Genomic DNA, 19219 nt, shown 5'->3' with positions numbered 1-19219 from the left:
ATACTTCAACAGTATTTAGTCAAACTGGATTAAAAACAATCTTATGGTTTCAATAAATGCCAATGATGCATTCATCAATGTCTTTTATAGACATTAAAGAGGGATTATTACTCTTTTCAGGAGGATTAACTGCTGACTCATGACATATTTAAATCACCGTGTTACTTTTATTGTTCTTAAAAATACGAGTCACCCAAAACACTGTTAACATGTTTTATAAGTTTCACTGTTGTTTTTGACACTTGAGTGGCCCCTCCCTTTGCTCCCCATGTTAAGTCACTCCCCCATCAGAGCATCTCGCTAATGAAACTACTGCACATTGTGTCAGGTCTGGCAAGTTGGTGCCACCAATTTTGTATCATGTTTTCGTATATTTAGGGAGAATTCTCTTTTCTTGTTGACATCTAAATCCTCTTCAGACAGGTTTTTTGATGAGGGAACAACATTATAACAAAACAAACATATCGATTTTGCATAATACATCCTCTTTAATAATCTTTATAAGAGAAATTTATACCAGCTTACTGTACTTTGAGAAACATTAACAAAACAATCTAAGTGGATGTGATGGTGAGTGTCGGCTGTGCTCTGGTGGTCTCTTTGTGCTCCAGGCTGCAGTGCGCTCTTCCACCACAGGAGGGTGCTGTGTGGTCACAAATGCCCTGCTCCCTCACTGGCCGACCCTGCTCAGAGGACCTCATCACATATTCCACATAACCCCCCACGTCTCTGTTTCTTTTCAACTTTTCATTCTTTGAGTTAGAAAAAAAATCATTAATATTTGAGACTTTATGAACAGTGAGCGCCGCGTGCTTGAAGCAGGGCAAAAAAGAGCAGGCTCACACTTAATCCCACATAGACTGGAGCAACTTTGAACAGAGTTAATTTACATAGATCCTGGATACATTTACACATAATTTATATTTGCTGGGCTAAAGTGTCAGGGAAAATATTGTCAGAGTTGCAGACGTTGTTTAATAATATAGATAGATATAGATTATAGATACACTAGAATAGTATAGACTGTGTTTTTGTAATATTAAAGGTGCATTGTGTAACTTTTCTGGCGTATATACACACACATCAGGACCTACCTCTCTTATTAGGGCAAAAGTCAACTCCCCAAGACATAAATTCTTTATTGTTTGATCAACAACATGGTTTAATTAAAGGTTCTGTTACACAAAATGCATTCCTGTGAGCTTTAGGACATGTTTGAATGTTGTTACCTGCTCAAAAACACACCTGGAGTTGTGTTTTGTTTCATTCACACATGTTTGAGTAACTTTTATTAAGTTAGTTTACATCTCCAAAGCTCAAAATGCTCTGTTTTACCTTGTGATGTCATAAATAGTGGCTCCTTTTACCTTTAGTTCAGTAGAGATTCCAAGGCTGAAATGATCTTGATGATTCTAGTGAAGGTGTGTGGAGTTTAAAAACACAGTGGAGCACTTCCTGTATTACCACATGACATCACAATTTGGAAATTTGATGAGTTTTCAGTATGAGAGACGGTTTGTGGGTTAAACATGTGAATGAAACAAAACATAACTCCAGGTCTCCAGGTTTGTGAGCGTAAAGAGCATAATTTTGCTTGCTTTTTTTTTTTTTTTTTTTTAATATCTAAATACAAATCCACATGTAATCTTACTGTGAGTGGTGTCACCTCTCCACAGCTCTGATCTGTAGCTTGTCTCCATAGGCATAGATCTGTTTAATATCAGACTGTGGAGCATAAACAATGACAACTTGACAGAGTTTAAGTAAATCTAATCTGTTAAAGTTCTGCTGAAATCTATACCCAAACGTCAAATGTTGTTACTGTTATGTCATGAAATTATAACTATTACACTTTGAGAATGTAAAGTTTTGACACGGCTCTTTAAGACATCGCAGAGTGAAATTTAAAGGTCCTATATTATGCAAAATTGATTCTTGTGAGCTTTAATCTATTATATCTTTAATGCTCCGTTTAACCTTGTGATGTCATGAAGTTGTAGTTTTCAAGTGAACAGCTCCTTTTACCTTTTGTTCAGGAGGAATTGACACCGACTGAAATTATCCAAATGATTCTGTTGAGTTTAAAAACACAGTGGAGCACTTCCTGTATTGCCACATTACCACATAAACTGCACGAGAACAGAGATCAGAAAATAGCGTCATATGAACTCTTTTTGTCATTTTAAGCTGTTGTAATATTGAAGAGCTTCAGTAGGGGAGATGGTAGTGACGCGTCCATGCATCTACACTTGGAAATTTAGAAAGAAATATTGCAATTCTGAACTGTAACCGCATCATTCATTCATAATTTTAATGTTTCAGCTGCAGGAAAGCTTGAGTTTTATTTGCTTTGTGCCTTTGTGTGTGGCTCAGTTTGGTGTCTGTGTGTGCATATGTGTGTGTGCGTGTGTGTGTGTGATGGGGCAAAAGGGGCAGATTGGCAGCCACACTTCCATCAGCCTGCCCCAGGACAACAGCTAAACCAATGTGTATGTGAAACCTGAGTGTTTAACGGTGTCTTCTTTCTTATTTAGTTTGAAATTGAGGATGTTTTCGTCCTGATGTAAACCTGGTCTAGTCTTGGTGCAGTTCTGGTTTAGTTCAAGTTCAGTCTTGAGTTCGATGCTGTGATTGGGCGAGCGAACGCAGCCTAGTGTGAATAATGTATCTGTTCAAGAACGTGTATGTTGATGTTATTCTGTTGTTATTCTGTTGTTTCCTCATCAAAAACACACCTGGAGTTGTTTTTTGTTTTTTTTCTTTCATACACAAACCGCAAACACACTGTTCCACCTTGTGATGTCATGTGGTAATACAGGAAGTGCTCCATTGTGTTTCTAATCTCTATACACCTGCACTAGAATCATTTGGAATTGACAATCTCGACTGAACTAAACGTTAAAAAAAAATAATAAAAAAGGAGCTGTTAACTTGAAAAGCAGTACATTACCAGTACATGACATCACAAGGTGGAACCGACTATTTTGAGCTTTGAAGATGTAGACAGACTAATAATAAAGAATTATTCAAACGTGTGAAACAGAACACAACTCCAGCTCTGTTTTTAAAAAGGTAACAACATTCTAACATGGCTAAAAGCTCACGTGAGTCAGTTATGCGTAATATACGTAGTACCTTTAAGTCCTCACAGTCCTGTTCAGTCATGGTCTAGTCCAGGTTTAGTCCCAGTTTAGTCCCAGTTGTGCGTTATGCGTTAAAACTAGTGTCTCCAATACATGACATGCCTATAGACGTAATCCCAGAGTCACATGCGCACCTTTTACGCACACACACAGCCTATTCTTTCAGTGCGCGCGTGCATGTGAGAGCGTGCGCGTGCCCCAGCCAGTCATCCAGGCGGGAAGAGGTTAACGCCAGTGCGCGTACGAGTGTGTGTGAGAGAGAGAGCCGTGTGGGAAGGAGCCGGCTCCGCGGAGAGAACCAGCAGCGAAAGGGGCAGCGCTCTACGATCCTTTTTTTCCCCCCTCAATGAAACCAACTCACCCGGGCTCCACGCTCCTCCGTACGCCTCCCGAGAACCCAGACCCCAGCGGACTCAAGTGATGGCAAAGTGACCGGGGGAAGCGTGTGTCCGTGCCCGTTGGATGCGGAGAGGACGGTGGGCATTGCGCGTAAAAGTTTTGATTTTCAAGCGCTCCGAGTGGATGTAACCGTGCGGATTGTACTTCACCTTTCGGACTATATTCACGTTTTGTTTTCACGCACTTTCCTGCCTCCGTCACCGCTGTGGATTTATTATTTTACTACTTTTTTCCTGCGCTGTACAAAGGAAGTAAATGTATCCGAAGGGGGGACTGCAACTGCTTTTACAACTGGATCTAATTCACAAAAAGCGATAGCCTTCTTCTCGTACGGCTCGCTTTCCACAACACGGTTTTAGCACATGCTTTGGCTAACCCTTGCGCCACTTGGACAACATTCACACTTTACGATGTTTCATTTGGAGCCTTGAACTGCGCAAAGAGGTCGCTTTAATAAAGGGGCATTTTTGGGGACCAACTAAGCGACTTTACATGTGGAGAATTTGCGCTATCCTTTGACATGAGGGAGTGGAGTTCTAGGCTGGAATAACTTGGATTATAAAGCTTTTTTTTTTTTTTTTTTTAATCGTAAGAGACGTTGAATGATGTCTCCTACTTCTATTGGGATAGTAGTTTTTGCAGCAGTGATTCTTCAAACATGCTCAGGTAAGAGAGCTCAAAAATAGTTCCGCTTTTGGGTCGTGTGCGTAAAAGAGACGTTGTGTAAAATGGTTTCTGGCTTTATTGCGGGTTTGAAAAGTTTTCCCAAAGACCACCTTGTAATAAGCGCTTGCTAAATGATAGACTGGCGTAGTGAGAGGCGGTGTTGCCAGCTGTAGCCCGGAGAGCAGAGCTGGTTGGCTTGGCAGACGGTGCACAGGACTACACACTAACGCTGTGAAGCTTTTTACATTCACAGTGGATTTGAAAACTTGCCAGTGAACTTTGTATGTGACCAGTATAGGCCAGTCCAAGTGTGGAATATACAGGGGTGGGTAGTAGCCTATTTAGTTACATGTCCTTGAGTACATTTTTTCAATAAGTTGTACTTTTCTAGCTGGAACAGTACTCTTACTTGAGTAAAAGTTGTGCTTCCTCTTCCCAATGTGAGTGAGTCTAGAGTGACAAAAACTTGATGTGACAATATGAAATGATCAGAACTTTTTTGTTTCTGGCAGCTGTTTCAGACATGATCACTGTCCTTTGGAAATAACAGATCTGTACATAATTTCATGTTTTGTCCTTCAAATTACATTCAATTCAAATTATAAATCAGATGTTACTTCCTGACAGTGACTCTTTAACTTACACTTACATGGAGTAGTTTTCCCAAGTACTTTTTTACTCATTTACTTGAGTAATTGACTGCTACTTTATACTTGTACTTGAGTAACATTATTTTACATCTTTAGGCTGCTCTACCCTCCTCTGTAGTTTGAACACCTGCCCCTGGACTTATATATGAGCACTTTTACCTGGTGTCTGTGTCTGTGTGGACTTAAAGACTGAAGCTGTTCTTTCTCATGGTGCTGCTTGTTGGTTACAGAAAGTCTCATTTATAATACAAAGTAGAGCATAAGGAAGAAACAAGTTAAAGCTCTAATATGTCACTTTTTTGTCAAATACATAGACTTAAAAAAGAGCTTTTTTTTTCATTATGGATGTTCTGTCACACTGAAAAACAGAAAAAAAAATGCATTTTGACTGTCAGTGGGCTTGCATCTCCACAAACCTGACTCTTATTTGGCCTGGAGGAGAACTTGTCTCCCTACAAATGTTGTTCCTTTAGCTATACTCTTCCACACTATGGCATACAACTTATGTATCTTCATGGAGAATGTTCTGAAGAATGGTTTTAACTTTCTATTTCCATGGAATAGAAGTTGACTTTCCACCTCCAGAAAGTTACACACTATCACTTTAAGTTTGGAGTCTCAGTCTGAGGAATATGGCAGCATAGAACTGAGTGGTACTTCCCAAGTCTGTAACAGTCTGTGCACTTGTCCGTGTACTTTTGCAGAGATTTCTATAGTTATTCAAACATTTTACGATAGTTACTACTACTACTACTACTTCTACTACTACCACTACTTCTTCTTCTACTGCTGCTGCTACTTCACATGACTTCATCTCTAAATTCACTTCCTCACTTTAAGTTAATACATCTGTTAGTAACTAGCAGTTACGCAACTGCTGTAGTTTTGTCAGCAAAGATGTGCACATGTGCGGCTTTATTTGTGTCGGCTGAAAGTTCATTTTGAAGAGGTAAGAGAAGAGCGCAGACCTGCAGACTGCTTCAAACTGTCGGAAAATGCCTTCCTTCTGAGTTAATTGTCTCTGCATTTTAGATGGAGTTGATGACATAGGCAGAGGGATTGGGAACTCTCTGCTTCTCTGTATTTTCCAATATTTTCTATTTTAGTTTTCTTCACAAACCACCACTAAACTCTGATCAGTCACAGTCATGTGCACTTAAAAGAGCCCATGTATTTATTCAGATTATCATGATGTTTCCTCATCACAAACAGACCTGGAGTTGCCTGGAGTTGTGTTTTGTTTCATTCACACATGTTTAACACACAAACCCTGTATATTTAGACTGGGTTCTTGTCTCAAACACAAAACAATCTGGTTCACCTTATGATGTCATGTGGTAATACAGGAAGTGGGTCACTAGAATCAGATTTATCATTTCATCCTTGGAATTTCCAGTCTCTACTGAACGAGGCGAAAAGTAACATGAAAACTACCACTTCATGACATCACCTGGTGAAACAGAGCATTTTGAGCTTTGGAGATGTAAACAGACTAATAATAAAGTGTTACTCAAACATGTAAATGAAACAAAACACAACTCTAGGTTTGTTTTTCAGGAGGTAACAACATTTTAACATGACTTAAATCTCACAAGAGTTAAGTTTGTTAAATATGGACCTATAGGGGTTCTAGAATGTTCTGATGTCACCTGAACACAGCCTATTTGATACTCTTCCTGTATTTCACTGACTCTTCACATGTGACTCTGCTCCACTGACAGACCAGGGCCCGTCCCAGCCCCGCAGTCAAACCAGAGACCCTCTCGTAAAGTGTTGAAGTTTTCACAGCTGAGCTCACAGACCAGTGCACAAACTGCTGAGGTGCGTTTGGGAGCAGCTCAGAGCGCTTGTATCATCGCTCATATGGACAGCCAGCCCCTCCGGACCCCCCCTCCCGGACCCCCGTCCCCGCTCCCATGCATGATCCTGGGTTCTCTGTACTGCTTAGCCCTGCACTTCGGACACACATGCTCTAGATGTGACTAATGTGGTGGTTGTCAAAGAGCGGTGCGTGGGTTTATTCTATTGTTTTATTTTTTTTACACTCAGCCTACTCAGGTTTAGTCTTGGTTTAGCCCTAATTTGTGTTTGTTGCTTGTAAAGACCCACACTGCCTCTTAAAACTCCCATAATACGCAGAATCGACTCTTGTGAGATTTAAGCCATGGTAGAATGTAGTTTCCTCCTCTAAAACATTCTTGGAGTTGTGTTTTGTTTCATTCACATGTTTGAGTAACTCTTTATTATTAAATCTGTCTAATCTGTTGAACCTTGTGATGTCATGAAGCTGTAGTTTTCAAGTGAACTGCTCCTTTTACCTTTAGCTCAGTAGAAATTGGCAGTTCCAGATTTGAAATGATCCAAATGAGTCCACTTATTTAGTTATTTAATACAGATGGGGGCGGCTAACATGAATATTGTTCAACTGCAGAGTTTTGTGGCAGTACAGCATGATCTTGGGTTTGGTCAATAACAGAAGTGATCTGATTTGGGAATTTACCTTTCCGATATTTCTCAGTAAAGTACAATATAATTAATAGGAAAAACTGGCTCTTGCCCCCATCTGAGAGTCTGACATCACCACATTCTACGATCTGAAAACTACCCCTGCGTTTGATTATCCTCCCGAATCGGTTTTCCAAGTAAGTTGCCTAGTGGCACTCGTGACACGCCCCTTTTCTTGGGACGGAACACGACTCAGAACTTGGTGGCTGAAAAAGTGGACCGAGCAAGGATTCCGAGTCAGAATCCAAGATGGCTCTGCCCACTGTCACATGTAAATATGAACTGCAATACTTTACTGCACTACTAATACTGCAAATACCTTACCGCGCCCGTATCACTGCCTATGGGTATGAGAGTCGATGTTGTGGTGAGGTCAATATTGAACAAACACTTGAGGCGTTAACATCCCTAAGGTTGCTAAAGGGACACGCGAAACATAATAATACGCTTCAAGCTCGAACGTGACGTCAAATCCCAGGTCCAAGTGGGAGTCGGAAGGTAAATGAACGCACCAATTACCACGCAGAACTCAGCCTAAATGTGCAGGTTTGTGTGTTGAACATGTGTGAATGAAACGGAACACAACTCCAGGTCTGTTTGTGATAAAGAAGAAGAAACTACATTAGAACAGAGATCTGAAAATAGTACGGGCCCTTTACACTCTCTTTATGTACTTCAATCTTGGAGGAAGTTGCCATCACAATAGAAAAAAAAGAAAAGGGGGAGGATTATAACGTGTGAGTGTGTGCTGCCTCCAGTGGCCTCTGTAATTTCAAGTACTACATGACACTCCACAGAACTGGCCTCATAACATCCAGGTGTTTCTGATACAAACACTGTGGTTACCTGTTAGACCGATCATACTGTTCTTTATGCCCCCCTCACCTTTAGTCTTCCAGACCCAGCCCCTCCTCACTCTTCCCTTTAGTCCTCCAGACCCCACCACCCCTCTCTCTCCTTTAGTCCTGCAGACCCTGACCCCCCCCCCCCCCCACACACACACACACACACACACACACACTCTCCTCTTTCGTCCTCCAGATCCCGCCCCTCCTCCTCTTTCTTCCTCACTCTCCCCGTTAGTTCTCCAGATCCCACCCCTCCTCTTCACTCTTCCCTTTAGTCCTCCAGACTCCATCCCTCCTCACTCTCCTCTTTGGTCCTGCAGACCTCTCCCCTTCTTCTCCCCTCACACTCCCTTTTAGTCCTCCAGATCCCGCCCCTCCTCCTCCTCTTCCTTCCTCGCTCTCCCCTTTAGTCCTTCAGACCCCTTCTCCCCCATTACTCTCCCCTTTAGTCCTCCAGACCCTGCCCCTCACTCTCCCCTTTAGTCCTCCAGACCCACCTCCCCCTCATTCCCCCCTTTAGTTTTCCAGAACCCGCCCATCTCCACTCTTCCCTTCAGTCGTCCAGACCCCACCCCTGCTCCCCCCTCACTCTCCCCTTTAGTCCTCCAGGCCGCGCCCCTCCACCCCTTTAGTCCAGTCGAGCAGTTCTATCTGAGATGTGGTTAACGCAGGGCAAACGCTTCTGGACCGTGTCAAACTGCTCCAAATGAACACGGCTTATTTTGACACATGTCCAGTGGTTTTGTGAAGCCGGTGCTTTACCCCCCCTCATTCCACATAAGCCGTACACACTATCTGCATTACAGCGCCCCCGTTGCTCCTCATCCCATCCCCTTCCTCCTCTTCTTAATACTGACCAATGAGACTAGAGAGAGCCTCGTCTTCATAAGCGGGAGTGACCTGGAAAAGCCCGTGTCTCTCCCTCATGGAGCGAGTGTCCAATAAACCAGGGCAAAGACGAATGCGCTTCATAACACAGGCCAACAGGGGGCCACGCTGCACATTAAGGACTTATCACAGGTGCCAAGGAAATGGAATAGAACATTACGCTGTTCAAACTTTTAGAAGCAAATCTAAAAAGTGCACTGTTTAAACTGGTGCTATTTCCGCCATGTCCAGTCCTCATGTCCATTTGTTTTTTGTGAGTAAAACTGGTCAGTAATGGACACAGTGACTTTGTGTTTTGGGTTTTGTTGAGGCTGAGAACTTGTTAGTACTTTGGTTTTAAACCCGTCTCACAGGGAGCACTAGAGTTCCATGAGGTATTGGGAAAATTATTTCACTCAAAGATGAAATACTCAACTTGTTTCTTATAATTAAAGTCTGTGGATTGCACCATTTTCTGATTCATTTCTAATGTTTCCTCATCACAAACAGACCTGGGTTTATGTTTTGTTTCTTTCACACAAACCCTGCACATTTACTCAGAGTTCTTCTCTCTTCTTCTTGTGATGTCATATGGTAAAACAGAAAGTGCTCCACTCCATACACCTTTCCTAAAATCATTTGAGTAATTTCAGACTTGGAATTGCCAATTTCTAATAGGGCTGGGGATCATTAAAGAGTTGACGATACGATACATACCTCGATACATAAGCCACGATACGATACATACCTTGATACAGTGCACTTTTGGTTCGATATATTTCAAATCGATTTGATACAGTTCAGTAAAAAAAAAAAAAAAAGAGTCTAAATCATGGCTGTGATACGCAAAGTCTTTGTTAAACCACTTCTTGTGCAAAGTTCATATGAAACACAAACATTTTAATCATCAAAACAGTGAAAATGTCACATGTGTCGCATAAATGAGTTTCTTTCCACTAAACAAGTAACAAAAATGTAGCTGTAACAAAATAATTGAGTAAAATATACCAAAAAATACTCATCAGCCCACGATATCAATACTGCATCACATAATATGATATTTAGATATTTTTGCACACTTCTAATCTCTACTGAACTAAATGTAAAAGTAGCTGGGCCCAGTTAAGCAGAAGTAAACAACAAGGCCAAAAATTCAAGTTAATGCATCTGATATAAAAATGTATTGAACAGATACATATGTACTCTAGTTTATGAAACTGTTGACCTTTTTTCTGTACCATTTTTGGTTCTAAAGTTCCATATGTTTTAAACAGACCATGTATGAAACCGACATGAGTTTTTAAAAATTTTTGTCAACAACTTGAAAGAATATCACAGGTTTAACTTGACCCTGTTGGAGTGTAACTCTTTCCTACATTCTGATACTTTACTTATTTCAATAGTCCCTCTAGTTTCTGAATAAGAGACATTTGAATGTCAAAAATCTGAGCCTGTTTCCCTCCGTTACCACTTGACCGGACCCAGCTGTTAACTTGAAAACTACCACTTCATGACATCATAAGGTGGTACAGAGCATTTGGAGCTTTGGAGATGCAGGTGTAGACTAATAATAAGGGGTTAGTCAAACACAACACAACTCCAAGTCTGTTTTTGAGGAGGTAACAACATTCTACCATGGTTTAAAACTCACAAGAGTCTATTCTGCGTAACATAGGAACTTTAAAACCACTGTAATATTGTGCGATGAGAAAAGGCCAGCAGCACACAGCCTCCTCCTCCTCCTCCTCCTCTCCTCTGGATCAGAAGAGAGAATTGGGGAGAATTGGATTATGGTCCTGCGCTCAGAATCAGAGCTGATATGTGAAGCTAATGAGAGGTTAAACTACTGCGCTGTGTCTGTCAGCTCCGCGCTCTCTCTGCACAATGGAATCTAATTACTCATAAACTCATTTCACTACATCTGCATACAGAGCAAAGCATCGACGGATCCTTCCAAGGCATCCACTGTCTACGGCAAAACTAGAGGAGAATGCAAAAGGACTGTATACTCAAAAGTACTTTTACAAACAACTATCAGTGCTGGGACGGGCCGTTAATGGAATTTTAATCAAGATCAAGATTCAGTCAAAATTAATGGACAATGATCAGCTCTTTTTATCTCCATTTTGGAAGTTTACAGCCAATTCTTTGTCAGTAAAATCATGGTAGATGGATATATCGGTTGGTCTATATATTGGACTGATATTTGCGTTGATATTTTTTTAGAAAATCGCCTCCAGCACAGGTCCATATTTCGTTTTGGCCGACCTGCTGCATAAAGAGTGCACACAAACTTTAACTGAACATTTTACACCCTGACATCTTTATAATTACATAGCCCAAAAATATCGGCGGAGCTCATCGGCCATTAGATGCTCTGGATTCTAAACAATTGGTATCAGCATCAGCCATGAAAAACAATAAAACAAGACTCATAGTGGAAAAGTCTGTTTTGGGTTAGGGTTCATGTGTTAATAAGACAAAATTAAATTCAGATCAAAACAATATCAAATAAATGTGAGTTATCATTTTTATTATTACCCACACCGACTTGGGACCTCTTAACGTACACTAATAGCATTGTAATAAAACAGAAATGACACGGTAACTGCAATGATATAATTATATTTTAGAGGCTTGTTGGTGCTGTCTTCCTGTTCGGAGCAGTAGGACGACAGCGCCATCTGCAGTCCCACTTCTTCAGGACTGTTTTCCCGGTGTGAGAGAGTTGGTATGCCCCCTCGTCCTGATTCACAGTCTGGTGGGAGTGTTTTTAAATCGTGATGACCTCCCTGATCCTGGCACGATGTTTGTTGCTCTGTGCAGATGGTTTTCCTCTTGCACTGGTCTCAGGTTGCAGATTGAAGTTGTTATATTATAGGTGTACATGATCTAGTACAAAACAAAACAAAACGTTGTTTAAGTATTTTTCACAACATTTTGAATGATTTTGTAAAATATATATGGATTTAATACTTGAACTTAATAAGTAAAGACTTGTCTTGGTAATTTTTAGTTTTTTTGGGAGTAAAACTTGTCCAGGAGCATCTTTACAAGTAATGACTCTGAGTACTTTGCCTAGCAGTGCCTCTACCAAGTACTCAGACATTACTGGACTACTGTCCTAGGGACGCACCGATATCACTTTTTTGAAAACCAGTACGAGTACAAATATAATCCTGTCTGTACTTGATACTGAGTACTGATACTGATACTTTAACCCTCTCCCCATTGGACATTGGGCAGATGCTGCTACTCCAAATATCAGTGGTGAAACTGATTGATTCGATGTCATGAACCATTGACCTGTCGTGAGTGACGTCTGGGCAGCTCGTATCAGCTCTAGAACATTTATAAGATGCTGAAACTCAATATCGTCGCCGACTGAAAGTGGCTGGTTATGTTTGTTGCTCAAGTGTTATCTTTGGACATTTTCTCTCGCTTCTTGAAAACTTGGCTGTTGACATCTTGTGCTGCTTTGGTGAACTCGGCGTATTTATCACTGTGCTGTGTCTTCAAATGTTTGATTAAATAGCTTGTATTAAATGAGGTGTTTTCCCTTCCACCTCTCGACACCTCAGCACTACATCATTTGCAATCCACCTCACTCCCGTCCTCCTCCCTGATACTAAAATAATTCCAAACTGCTGACGACGACATGATGGAGCATTATTTGCACATATGACGAGCCATGTCTTCTGGCTCATTGTCTCCCCCTAGACATTGACATCAGTCGAACAACAAACGACCTCCTGAACGTGACCAGTGATGTTGTGTAGTGTTGTGTAATAATGGTATCAGTGTGTGGTATACAGTGTTGGGAAGGTGACTTTTAAAATGTATTCCCCTACAGATTACATATTACATACCCCAAAATGTAGTTTGTAACATAATCCATTAAATTACTTAAAGTGAGTAACGTAATCTGAATACTTTGGATTAGTTGATATTGTCATGTTTTTAAAACTACATGAATGTACCAACCACATCCTGAAAATTAATGTTTGTTCTCTTCAAATTGGTTGTTGAGCCCAAGTCTCCATGAACAGGTTTGTTGTAGAAAAGCAAAGACTAGGAAATCTTAAGATAAAATGTTTTATCTGCTTAAAGACAATAAAAAGCCCAGACTTTCCTTAACTGTATTAAAAATATTATTGATAGAAAAATGATTTTTATATGAGATCACTGCTGCTTTAAATGATACTGTTAGGTGTCATATTGTTTAGACCTGGTTTAGTCCTGGTTTAGTCCTGATTTAGTCCTGGTTTAGTCCTGGTTTTAGTCCTGGTTTTAGTCCTGGTTTAGTCCTGGTTTAGTTCTGGTTTTAGTCCTGGTTTAGTCCTGGTTTTAGTCCTGGTTTAGTCCTGGTTTTAGTCCTGGTTTTAGTCCTTGTTTTAGTCCTGGTTTAGTCCTGATTTTAGTCCTGGTTTAGTCCTGGTTTAGTCCTGGTTTAGTCCTGATTTTAGTCCTGGTTTAGTCCTGGTTTAGTCCTGGTTTTAGTCCTGGTTTAGTCCTGTTTTAGTCCTGGTTTTAGTCCTGGTCCTGGTTTAGTCCTGATTTTAGTCCTGGTTTAGTCCTGGTTTAGTCCTGGTTTAGTCCTGTTTAGTCCTGGTTTAGTCCTGGTTTAGTCCTGTTTAGTCCTGGTTTTAGTCCTGGTTTAGTCCTGGTTTAGTCCTGGTTTTAGTCCTGTTTTAGTCCTGGTTTAGTCCTGTTTTAGTCCTGGTTTAGTCCTGGTTTTAGTCCTGGTTTAGTCCTGGTTTTAGTCCTGGTTTAGTCCTGGTTTTAGTCCTGATTTAGTCCTGATTTTAGTCCTGGTTTAGTCCTGGTTTTAGTCCTGGTTTAGTCCTGGTTTAGTCCTAATTTAGTCCTGGTTTAGTCCTGGTTTAGTTCTGGTTTTAGTCCTGGTTTAGTCCTGGTTTAGTCCTGATTTTAGTCCTGGTTTTAGTCCTGGTTTAGTCCTGATTTTAGTCCTGGTTTAGTCCTGGTTTAGTCCTGATTTAGTCCTGGTTTAGTCCTGATTTTAGTCCTGGTTTAGTCCTGGTTTAGTCCTGATTTTAGTCCTGGTTTAGTCCTGGTTTAGTCCTGATTTAGTCCTGGTTTAGACCTGGTTTAGTCTTGGTTTTAGTCCTAGTTTAGTCCTGGTTTTAGTCCTGATTTAGCCCAAAATGTGAAAACAGGAAAATAGCGCCCTGTAATCCATTTATTTCAACAAAGTAACTGTAATCCAATTACCACTCACTGAAACAGTAACTGTAACTGAATACAGTTACTCATAATTTGTACTCTGATTACGTGGATTACTTGTAATCCATTACTCCCCAACACTGGTGGTATAAGTACAAGTACGAGTATACTAAGGAAGTATCGGTGCATCTCTATACTGTGACTCGTGACTGTGGCATGTCTCCAGCTCTGTACTTATCAATAAAACACAACACTTGCCCGTCATTAGTGCTGTTAATGGCACTTTCACGTCGCAATTATAAACCCGCTCTCTCTTCCTCTCCGTGTTTCTGCTTTAATGAGCAAGAGAAGGAGAAACAGAGAGAAAGAAAGAGTGAGAGAAAGAGGGATATTATGGGATGGCAGTAGACGCTGGCCCTTCTCCTCTGCATGTGGTCAGTAATTGGGCCGATCTGGCTGTGTTCTGTCATGTACATGGTGGTGGAGTGGTTAGCAGATATGACAATTATGAACACTTACAATTCACTTTGTCAGGAGCGCCGATAGAGATAAAGCTAACAGGCTAACACCAAACCAGCTAAATGGCTAACGAGCTAAGCAGCTAACGAGCTAAGCGGCTAATGAGCTAAGCAGCTAACAAGTCAAATAACCACAGGGGCAAGTGCATCATTTACACACTACGGCTTTAAAAGTATCACATGTACTTTCACAGCTAAAGGTGAAAGCAGTAACTCTTTAGAGGGCACGCCCTCCTGTCCACAGATCTGACCTGTAAATCGGGTGTGGGGCTGTCTCCGTGGACGTAAGTCTAATGACAGCAGAGTGAGGAGTACGGAAGCCAAGAGGGGTCACAACAAACGCAAACGCAGCAACAAATACAAATGCGACAACACAATAAAAAGCCACAACAAACCAAAAAAAGCCACAACAGAAATGACCACGGGACTCTATTTTAATGTAAACGCCGCAACAAATACAAACGCCACAACACAAATGCAAATGCCACAACGGAAGTGACCGCGAGACTCTATTTTCTGACGGACCGATCAAGCGGCAAGTGAAGAAGAAGAAGAACTACAACGTGAAAAGTAAAGGAACGGAGAAGTTGGAAACGTAAGTAAAAGTAATTTATTGTTTTATCATTATTCGTTTCACGTTGTAGTTCTTCTTCTTCACTTGCCGCTTGATCAGTCCGTCGGAAAATAGAGTCCTGTGGTCATTTCCGTTGTGGCGTTTGCGTTTGTTGTGACCCCTCTCAGCTTCTGTAGTGGAGGATTCCAGGAGCATGTAGGGCGGGTTCAGAACATTTTGAGTTGAGGATGAGGAGCCTGACAGCAGCACTTACAGACAGAGGACATTATTTTTCAGCAGACGTCACGAACAATTGACGTCTGTTGAAAATTGGCGCTCAGCTCTGTCCATTTCTGTACAGCGTCTGCCTGGCACACAGTTTCTACAGGATCTGCATACGGCCTACATGCAAAGTAGTGCCACAGTGACACATTTCTGTATAAAAGTCGCCTACATAAGTTAACCGTAATCTCCATCACTTTAACTTCCATTTACTCGCAGTAATCTGTTCTAATCCCAGGCAAGCAGGCTTTCACGCACAGATCCTGGATTAGCGGCGTTAGCTTAGCGCCGTGCTGCTCATTAGCGGTCAGCCAGATAAACATTTGGCTGGAGAGTGGAAGCACTTCCTCTCGCTCTCCTCTGAGCTCCCACAGAGCACCTCAAGTGGGTTCATTAGTGAAGGCGTCGAACGTCAAGAGTCTGAACTGTGATGATGTGAAAGTGTGTGGGAGAAACATAAGGACACGTCTGTGTTTATGTTCAGGACTGGCTTTTAAAGACCCGGATTATGCAAACTCATTTTTTGAGCTGTCTACCATCTCATAATGTTTCCTCATCAAATACAAGCGTGTTTCAGTCATTTAGTGATCTCTCTGAGGGCTATTGGCTATTGGTGGCTGAGTGGCTAGCACTCATGCCTCACAGCAAGAAGGTTCCGGGTTCGATCCCTGGGTCACCCGGGCCTTTCTGTGTGGAGTTTGCATGTTTCTCCTTGTGTCTGGATGGTTTCCTCCGGGTGCTCCGGTTTCCCCCATCAACCCAAAACATGCTCCAGGTCTCCAGAACAGTTGATAGTCAAGGTCAGTTAAATACAATCAATCAATGAACCTGTCCAGGAAATTAGCACTGGTGCTACAACCTGATGTACAATGCATCTGTCCTGTTAAGGTAAATGCAAAAATTGTGTGCTGTCCCTGTCTCAAATAAATAAATAAATAAATAAATAAATAAGTATCAAAAACACAGTCATAAAGACAGAAGAATGGTTTGGGGTTCAGAGGTCAGGGGTCAGGGTTAGGACAGGTAATACGGTGAGGTGATACAGGTGCAAATTAAGAGGGTTTTATCGTCTATTTCTTCACATGTACTAGACATACAAAGGAATCAAAATGACGTTTCTCTGTGTCCCATGAACATGCTCCAGGTCTCCATGAACAGTTGATAGTCAAAGTCTGTTAAATACAATCACTTCAATCATTGTGTGTCCTTAGGCAAGACACTTCACCCACATTGCCTGGTATGAAAGTTGTGTGTGTGTGTGTGTGTGGTCGGAGGGACCGATGGCGCCGATTGGCATGGCAGCTGCGTTTCTGTCAGTCTGCCCCAGGGCAGCTGTGGCTACAATAGTAGTTTACCATCACCAGGGTGTAGAGTGAATGAATGATGCTGAATAATGCTCTGTAAAGCGTCTTTGTGACAAAAATGTCTGTTAAAAGCGTTATATAAACAAAGACTTACTTACTATTCCTTATGGTTAGTTCTTCCTACAAGCCTACAGCCCCCATGCTCTCACACGATAATTCACCATAAATATACAAAAACATGATACAAAACTGGACACAGCAACTTCACAAACCTGATGTGCAGCAGTTTCATTAGTGGGATGCCCTTGGCTCTGAAGGGGGAGTGATTTAGTGAGGAGAGCAGAGAGAATGGAGGCTCAGAGTGTCCAAAAGAGTGTCAGAGTGTTGATACATTGTTTTGGCAAATACAGCATTTTGAGAACAATAAAAGGAAACATGGTGATCTAAATATATTATGTGCTACAATTAATACACCAATACAGTACAATACACCCAAGTAAATACTCCATCTTTAACTTGAAGTATTTTCCAAATAGCAGTTATCTTCTGAAATACATGAGGTTCTTGTATCAGTTTAGCTGTTTATATTTCAGTTATCACATTTCAAAAGGATACTTTAAAAAACACACAAAAAAACAGACTCTTTACACTCGCTGCCTCTCACAGTCTGCACGCTGCACTGTGGTCATTACTCATTCCCTCCACACTCCATCTATCTGCACCATCGGCATCAGCCTCATTTAGCGTAGTCAAGGTTCTGTTGCCCAAGGACACAACAGCAGTAGTGGTCAGAGCGGCTTCAAACCACCGACCTTCAGGTTGGTGGGCCAGTGCTTCAAACTGTGGATCATTTCTCAGAACTCTCTTTGGGATTTTGTAGCGGAACAACAGGACCAGTGTGAGGTCACAGAGGTCGTGAGCTCCTGAGGTCACACCATCCTAAAGGTGAACAGGAAGAGGAAGTGAGTTTGCAGACTCAGCTTCCTGTGCCCCCTCCACACCACAGGAGAGATGCTCCTCAACTCTAAGAGCAGCAGTGTTCAGAACTTTGATTTTCATTATAACAGAGTCTAGTTGAGGTGTAGCTTCACAAATAAGACAGAGAATCACAGAACCCCTCACGATTTGATACGATACACGATATATGGCTCGTGATACAATATTATCACAATTTTTTTTTTAAGATCCAAACACATTTTAGAAACAATATTTCTTTGTTAATCCCCTACTCGTGCAAAGTACATATGGATTATAACTATTTTAATCATTAAAACAGTGAAAGAGTGAATGTCAGGTGTATTGCATAAACAAGTTTCCATCCACTAAATAAATAACAAAACTGTAGTGCAGTCACAAAAAAATAATAATAATAATACTCTTGGTGATATATATGGATTCAGCAGCCCACAATAACGATACTAGGGGTGTAATCAAAAATCAATTCAGTGATATATCGCAGTATTTCACTGCATGATTCTTATATCAGTTCAAAAGTAAGTTAAGTACTGTATTATTCGGATTAGTCGCACTGGATTATAAATCGCCTTTTTTGGGGGAAATTCATTTTATAAAATCAGGGACCAGGAACCGACATTTTATCTTGAAAGGCAAGTTATACTAAAAACAACACAACAGAGAACAACAGGCTGAATAGGCGTTAATATGTTAACGTCACATATGAACAGTTCTTCAGATAATTAGAGCATAAACAACAGAGCATAAGTTTACCAAACTCTCCATCTCACTCCAAATCACTAAATCCATTGAATCCATTGAGTTCTTCGTCCTTAGTGTCACTTTTGAGTAACTCCGCGCAACTTCTATTGTCACTGAAGTCCATGCAATCGAGTCCATCCAGTGACTTCCAAGTTCTACGGCGCACCACCTGGTTGCCGTGAAGCTGTGTTCTCCATCCCCACTTTCTGCCAGTCCCTCACAAGTTTCTCACTCACTCCAAACTTTCTTTCTGTTGCTCGATTACAATTTTCTGCTGCATATTTCACTACTTGCAGCAGGACAGTGGCTTTTTCTGCAGCAGATATGCGCAGAAAATCGATACACAAGACTAGAGCGCCTTCTCACGTCTGTCAGTCTGAACATTTTAATATAAGTCACAGGAAACACCCAAACCATGAAAAAAGTGCATATTATAGTCAGAAAAATACAGTAAGTAATCGTATTTCATCCAGTTTTGTTCTCATAAAGGTGCACTTGACCATGGCAAGGCAAGTTTATTTGCATAACACAATTCGTTTTCATTTTTGTATTTCAAAATGCTTTATATAATAAGAAATACATTA

At 41.2% G+C, this 19219-nt stretch overlaps 1 protein-coding gene across 1 annotated transcript in view; it reads left to right on the top strand.

Moving 5' to 3' along the window:
- The first annotated feature begins 4030 nt into the window (after positions 1–4030).
- LOC110172732 (roundabout, axon guidance receptor, homolog 1 (Drosophila)) overlaps positions 4031–19219 on the top strand; it is a 413603-nt gene continuing 398414 nt past the window's right edge. Inside the window, 1 exon segment of the mRNA XM_055166979.1 lies at positions 4031–4208. Within this exon segment, the coding sequence (XP_055022954.1) occupies positions 4145–4208 (64 nt within the window). The 5' untranslated portion in view covers positions 4031–4144.

The sequence above is a fragment of the Boleophthalmus pectinirostris genome, unplaced genomic scaffold, assembly GCF_026225935.1.
Source record: "Boleophthalmus pectinirostris isolate CB_2022bp ecotype Guang Dong unplaced genomic scaffold, ASM2622593v1 HiC_scaffold_9, whole genome shotgun sequence".
NCBI classification, from domain to species: domain Eukaryota; kingdom Metazoa; phylum Chordata; class Actinopteri; order Gobiiformes; family Gobiidae; genus Boleophthalmus; species Boleophthalmus pectinirostris.
The sequence above is the reverse complement of the archived record's forward strand: the minus strand, read 5'-3'. Positions and strand labels throughout refer to the sequence as shown.